The sequence below is a fragment of the Mobula birostris genome, chromosome 5, assembly GCF_030028105.1.
Source record: "Mobula birostris isolate sMobBir1 chromosome 5, sMobBir1.hap1, whole genome shotgun sequence".
In the NCBI taxonomy this organism is placed as follows: domain Eukaryota; kingdom Metazoa; phylum Chordata; class Chondrichthyes; order Myliobatiformes; family Myliobatidae; genus Mobula; species Mobula birostris.
In genome coordinates, this window is record NC_092374.1 from 182,036,980 (window position 1) to 182,044,655 (window position 7,676).

Below are 7,676 nucleotides of genomic sequence, written 5' to 3' on the forward strand. Positions count from 1 at the left end.
GGATGGTAGAGGGGAACTGATTAGTTCTGTCTATGTTCCGAACCTATTCTGGCCCAACTTGTTTTTGGATTCCAGACCTATCAATTCCCCTCTACCACCACTCTGCTCCGTCTAGGTGAATTGGTCCTTACTCTTAGTAGTTTCTCCTTTGGCTCCTCCCACTTCCTCCAAACTAAATGTGTAACTACGGGCATCCGTACAGGTCCTAGCTATGCCTGTCTTTTTGTTGGCTTTGTGGAACAATCTATGTTCCGAACCTATTCTGGTATCTGTCCTCCACTTTTCCTTCGCTACATCGACGACTGCATTGGCGCTGCTTCCTACATGCATGCTGAGCTCGTTGACTTTATTAATTTTGCCTCCAACTTTCACCCTGCCCTCAAGTTTACCTGGTCCATTTCCGACACCTGCCTCTCCTTTCTAGATCTTTCTGTCTCTATCTCTGGAGACAGCTTATCCACTGATGTCTACTATAAGCCTACTGACTCTCACAGCTATCTGGACTATTCCTGTTCTCACCCTGTCTCTTGCAAAACTGCCATCCCCTTCTCGCAAATCCTCCATCTCTGCCGCATCTGCTCTCAGGATGAGGCTTTTCATTCCAGGACGAGGGAGGTGTCCTTTTTTAAGGAAAGGGGCTTCCCTTCCTCCATCATCAACTCTGCTCTCAAATGCATCTCCCCCATTTCATGCACATCTGATCTCATTCCATCCGCCCGCCACCCCACTAGGAATAGGGTTCTCCTGGTCCTCACCTACCACCCCACCAGCCTCTGGGTCCAACATATTATTCTCAGTAACTTCCGCCACCTCCAGCGGGATCCCACAACTAAGTACATCCTTCACTCCCCTCTTTTCTCTGCTTTCCGCAGGGATCGCTCCCCACGCGACTCCCTTGTCCAATCGTCCCCCCTCCCCCCATCCCTCCCCACTGATCTCCCTCCTGGCACTTATCCTTGTAAGCGGAACAAGTGCTACACATGCCCTTACACTTCCTCCCTTACCACCATTCAGGGCCCCAGACAGTCCTTCCAGGTGAGGCGACACTTCACCTGTGAGTCGGCTGGGCTGATATACTGCGTCCAGTGCTCCCGATGTGGCCTTCTATATATTGGCGAGACCCGACGCAGACTGGGAGACCGCTTTGCTGAACACCTACGCTCTGTCCGCCAGAGAAAGCAGGATCTCCCAGTGGCCACACATTTTAATTCCACATCCTATTCCCATTCCGACATGTCTATCCACGGCCTCCTCTACTGTAAAGATGAAGCCACAATCAGGTTGGAGGAACAACAACTTATATTCCGTCAGGGTAGCCTCCAACCTGTCGGTATGAACATAGACTTCTCGAACTTCCGCTAATGCCCCACCTCCCCCTCGTATCCCATCGGTTATTTATTTTTATGCACACATTCTTTCTCTCACTCCCCTTTTTCTCCCTCTGTCCCTCTGACTATACCCCTTGCCCACCCTCTGGGTTCCTCCCCCTCCCCCTTTTCCCTCTCCCTGGGCCTCCTGTGCCATGATCCTCTCATATCCCCTTTGCCAATCACCTGTCCAGCTCTTGGCTCCATATCTTCCCCTCCTGTCTTCTCCTCTCATTTTGGAACTCCCCCCCCGCCCCGCTTACTATCTCTTCCTTCAGTTAGTCCCTCGAAGGGTCTTGGCCTGAAACGTCGACTGTACCTCTTCCTAGGTATGTTGCCTGACCTGCCGCGTTCACCAGCAATTTTGATGTGTGTTGCTATCTCTCCTTTAAATGGAAATTCCAGCTGAGTCTCTGATCGATTGTAATTGCCCAGGATATTGATAGTGGGGTGTTCACTGATGGAAATGCCATAAACATCAGGGGGTGAGAGCTGGATATTCTCATTGAAAATCACCATTGTCTGAATGTTTATATTAGTGTTTAGTCCAGTGATCCTCCCCCTAACATCAATTCAGTTCAAGTGTAATTGTCATTCAACCGTATATGAATACCCATTAATACGGCCAACTGAGACAGCGTTCCTCCAGGGCTTGTGTTCTTGAAGCTTAGCTTGGGATCCTCGAGATTAGCATTCTTGGAGCTTGGCTGCCGGCCGGGGTCTGGGATCTTGAGCTTGGCTGCCGGCTGGGGTCTGGGACCTTGAGCTTGGCTGCCGGCCGGGGTCTGGGATCTTGTGCTTGGCTGCCGGCTGGCGACTGGGATCCTGAGCTTGGCTGCTGGCTGGGGTCTTGGATCTTGAGCTTGGCTGCAGGCTGGGGCCTTGGGTCTTGATCTGGGAGGCTGGGGACTGATCTTGAGGGTTGGAGGCTTATAACTCGGAGGCTGGACCTGAGTGACCAACTGGAAACTGAGCATCAACGTAGAGCGGGACTTGTCCTTCGAGAAGCCAGGACGCATCGGTAACACGACACGAAAATGAGAAAGGACAGTACGTAGACATGGAGCCGGGACTTATACTTAGACAAGCCGGGACTCACCCCCCTCCACACCAAGGTGGTACAGGTCCACCTGTTGGGTAACGGCAAAATGGCCGGACTTACCCAACAGAGGCAGAGACAAGACAAGACATGAAACCCCGCCCCCCGCAGGGCAACGGCAGAACGGCCTGACTTACCCCGCGGAGGCGAGGACAAGACAAGACAGATCCCCCCGCAGGGCAACGTCAAAACGGTCTGCTTTCTCCACAGAGGCAAGGACAAGAAGAGACAAACACCAAAGAACGACAGATAGTTCCATCTCTGCTTCGGGGTTGCTCCGAGTCGCAGTTACAGCCAGAAACCTCCGCTGGCTACGAAACAGTCGGATCCGTATGTAGCTCCGAGTGGCTGACGGCCACTCAGCTGGCCCGGGAAGCAGCCGAATCCATACCACAAAGTCTACTCCAACGAGTGGCAACAAGGCTCCATGAAGCTGTGGTTCTCCAACCAGGCCTAGAGATCTCAAATGGTTTTAATAGCCTTCCATTGTAGTTTGCTCCAAGGGCGACTGACAAGACACACCAGCAGCCCACACTCAACCCCAATGCTACTTATATCCAAGCCCAAAGATGGGAATCAAGTGCCTATGATTAGCACAACCAAACAAGGGTCTGCTGGAATACCTGGAGTCCTGAGTCCATGGAACCAGAATGCGACTTCACGGAAAGGACCATGACATCTATGCATTGAGTTGCTGCCACAAGTTCGGCTGATTAGATATTTGTTTTAACAAGCAAGTATGCTGATATGCTTAATAAAGTGGTCATTGTGTGTATGTTCTAACATATTTATTCTAAAACACAAGGAAATGCAATGTATGAAAATTAGACCAATATCACCTTCAGTTCTTTTCCTGTCATTCAGTATGATCAGACCTGATCTATGTGAAGCCCCTTTATACCGGGCATCTCTAAAGATGCAGCTCATTAGTTCCTTGCTAGCAGCCACCAGACTCAGCAGTGAGAAAACTACCTGTTTCAGGCTCCGAACATCTAGGGTTTATATGTCCTGATACCTACCAAAACTGGGGAGTTGGAATGTCTCGCAATCCGTGTTAATACTGTTTAACTGCTGCCCGCAGACAATTGCCATTCGGCAAGAAATAACAGAGCGTGCACTTCATACAATTATAAAGAAAATATATTTATAAATTTTAACTTAATCAAACCACAATTAAAGAAGAAAGAAAAAAAGAAACAAAAGGGCCCTACATAGCTAAAACAAATGTGCACAGGTTAGGGCTCAAACCTTCCACAATCTGATGTGACTGATGTACTCATGACACGAACTCCTATTCACTGTTCACTGGTAGGAGTTCCCCTTTCACCTCCATCGAGAAGTGTATTCCTGTTGGATCGGATCAGACAGCTGGATATCTTGAGCTTTTTCTCTCCTTCTTCCACCGAGAAAGACCTCGACCCAACTCAGTGTCCATACAATGTTCCTCTGCGCAGCGTACTGTAGAACCTTCTCCGAGTTCCATCATCCTGATTGGAGGACACGACATTCCTAAGCATAAACTTCACAACTCCTTTTATTTAGTGGTACCTCAAACACAAACAGCAGATCACACGGCTTCTAGAGAAAGTCATTCAATGAAATATCCTACAACGTTCGCAGTACAGTCTTAGATATGACCTTAGCATTACATATGCCTTTACATAAATTCTTACATAAACACATTACGTAAACTAATGCATATGACTTTTGAGCAGAGCGTTAAATATCCTTCCTTCAATTTCTCTTCAGTGCCATCTCTCCCTATCCTTCTATTCATCCGTCAGTCTATCTAAAACTTTTCTTCACTCTATCATCGCTACTTTAAAAGGTTCTAGTCATCTAGTCTCAAACACCCTCAGGCAAGAGTATTTCCAAATGTTTACATCCTCAGTGAGCAGGATTTTTGTGTATGCCAATTTTAAATGACCGACTCCTTACCTTGTTTTTATATCCATTTTTCTCAAGAAAGTGGGAAAGTGTTCCAACAACTGCCCTGTCAAATCCTGTTGGGATCATAGATATTTTAAGACATAACCCTCATTCTTCTAAAATCCAACCAATACAGATCTAAATTATTTCATCTTTCTTAGTAACATAAGCTACTTGTTTGCATTTAGCCTCCAGTTTTACTACATTGCATTTTTGTTCATAAGTGGAACACTTTGCCTGAGATTAGTGGTCAGCAACACAATTGCTAAAGGGGTTTTGGGATACTTGGAGGCACACAATAAAATAATCTGTAAGTGGAAACATTTCCTGAAGTATCTCTTGCAAATCACTGAAGAAATTGCAAGCTGGATGAAGAAATTAGAGTCACTGGAGCGATCACACCTTCCAAGTTTCCCTTCTCCATTCGTCTCTTCCCACCTATCTCCCTCCCAGCACTTATCCTTGCAAGCCACAAAAGCACTCTGTCCTCCCATTCACCTCCATTAAGGTCCGCAAACATTCCTTCCAGTGAGGGAAAGCTTTACAGATAAATCTGCAGGGGTTGTCTCCCATGGTCCACTCTCCTCTTCTATCGGTATCTTTCCTCTCCAGCATTTTTCCTTTCCTGCCCACTTGGCTTCACCTGTCACCTCCCTTCCATGACTTCGATTAGAATGCTGATTGGTTGGTATTTCTTCAGTGAGAGGGTGGTGAATCTGTGGAATTAACTGCCACAGACAGCTGTGGGGGCCAAGCCAGTGAGGATATTTAAAGTGCTGGTTGGCAGCTACATAATTAATGAAAGCAACAAAGGTTATGGGAGAAGAGAGGAGAATGTGGTTGAGATGGAAAATAAATCAGGCAAGATCGAATGGGGCACAAACACCAATGCATTGAATGACCTAATTCTGATCACATGCGTTATGGACTTTTGGATCAAAACTTTATTCAGTTCTCGTGTGGTATCAACAACGCTCTGCACAAATTGGAAAATAAATCATTTTGTTTTTTTTTACTCAAACCCATTTGCAGTGAAGGCCAAAATACTTTTTGCTACTTGCTACCTGCCACCATTTTATGATTTATGCACCAGAACACCTAGGTCCTTTCGAAATTCTCCCAGTTCCAAATTGTCTCCATTTACTGTAACTACCAATCTTCCTCTTGCGGCTTATCTTAATAAAGCGCATGTCCTTTACTTCCTGTCCTTAACTTGCCAGTCTTGTACTTTTCCATGAATCTGTCCACATCCCCTTGTAGAATCACGGTATCCTTATCACAACATATCATTTCCTGCACCTTTGACAGACGCTGATTGCAGTTAGCACTATTCAGAAAACACACAGCAATGACTTGCTTAGATTATGAAGACATTCAGCTTCCACACTCACAGTCTCGAACTTCGAAAGGAAGAACTGCAGAAGGGGAACACCGCCACCTCCAGGCTCAGCCACAAATTACACCTGTTGACTCCTGTTTCAGTATCAGGGAGCATCTACTTCAGAAGCATTGCAGGGGTTCAAGAGGATGGTTCACTGCTACCTTTGCAAGGCCAATTAGCAATGACAGAACACTGGCCTTATCATCAAGACTATGTTACAAGGAAAAATAAATTAAATGAAACTTATTTTTACTGAACTGCAATAAGCCAGGACACAGTTGCAATTTTTTTTGCAAGTGTTACTATTTCAGAGTTTGATGCAATTTGTTTCTTCTAGCTGTGAGCTGCAAAAACACTCACGTGATCCCTTTTAAATCCTCAGAATCAGATTCACAGTCAGATTTGTTTATTTATCACATGCGTATCAAAACCTATAACAGGGTGCATTATTGGCATCACAACTGACACAGCTAAGAGTGTGCTGGGGACATGCTGCAAGTGTTGCCACACATCCCAGTACCAATATAGCATGCCAATCATCTTCTCAGAACTGAAAAGCAACGACAAAAGAACACCATCAACGCAAGCCCCTTACCTGCCTCTGATAGATGCGCACACTGTTGTCTACACCCAGGTAGCATATCGTGGGTCTTCTGGCATAGGAGATTCAAGCTGAGTGTGTCCTTCCACCATATTCTCCTTCCTTCTCATCAGTGACATCAGGATCTTTGCTCTACTGTTCTTATCATCTTTCTGACTCCCTTGCTGCTCCTCTAAAGTCAGTAGCTGAGTTCCTCTGATAATTGACGTTCTAATGCAGGTGAATTATTGGACCAACCACAAGAAACCTGAAATATATAATCCACAGTTTGATTCATTCTGAGGTAAACAGTCTTATAATCAAATATACCTGAAATTGCAATCGCAAACCTCGTAAGTGGTAACTATGACATGAGACTAATGGTAAATATGGACTGAGATGAACTGTTGTTAAAATCTCAGTTCAGATGAACTGTGAGCTGTTCAATTCCCTTTACAAGTGCTGCTTATTTCTTTGAGTTTCTCTAGCAGCTTGTTTATTGTTGTAGAAATCCAGATTGTTTACTGATGTCCTTCAGAATTTATTCAATGAAGAATTGATGGCATTGAACTTTTCAGTAATGTGTTTGTCTTTTTAACAGAAAACATACGAAGAAGCTGGCACACAATATGCTGAACTGGGGTGGCCTAAACATACCAAGGGAAAAAGGAACATCCACATTCCCAAAGAAATGGTAGAGTATGCTACAGTGCAGAACACAAGTGGAATTGTTTTTTCCTTAGATGATCGGCACCAACCAAGTCTGAATAACTAAAGACTTCATTCTCTGCACAGAGAATTTAATCTATTGGAGCCCGAGATAGGAATATTTGAGAAGTGTTTACTTATGCTATGCTTAAATATGGTTTGCTGCCCAAAGAGGGATGCTTCATGTAATACATTTGTATTAGTATTCCGACGAAGATTTGGATTAAAAAATTGGAAGAATTTAAGAATCACTTTTCATCAAAGCTTTCTCTTTGCATTCATCAATGAAAACTGTATTCTTCGCCATCTTTGCTTAGAATTAAAGAAATGTGTTATATATATTCTGAGAATCAGAATTAGGATCATATTTATTAACATTGGCATTAGGGTAAAAAAATTGTTATTTTGTGGCAGTAGTTTAGTTAAGACACAGAGAATTACTATGTTACAAGAAATAAGTAAATAAATACATCAGTACAATAGCGGAATAACACACTGACAGTTCATCAATCTGATGGCACAGGTGAAGAAACTGTTTTTAAAATGCTCTTGATGGTAGTAATGAGTAGAGAGCATGTACATGATGGAGAGGATTCTTAATAATGCATCATA

The 7,676-nt window shown here is 44.6% G+C and overlaps 1 protein-coding gene across 1 annotated transcript in view; it reads left to right on the forward strand.

Moving 5' to 3' along the window:
- The window catches only part of LOC140197391 (uncharacterized), a 54,903-nt gene extending 47,611 nt beyond the window's left edge, over nucleotides 1-7,292 (forward strand). Inside the window, exon 6 of the mRNA XM_072257352.1 lies at nucleotides 6,958-7,292. Within this exon, the coding sequence (XP_072113453.1) occupies nucleotides 6,958-7,131 (174 nt within the window). The 3' untranslated portion in view covers nucleotides 7,132-7,292. The remainder of the gene's footprint in view (nucleotides 1-6,957) is intronic.
- The last annotated feature ends 384 nt before the right edge of the window (nucleotides 7,293-7,676 follow it).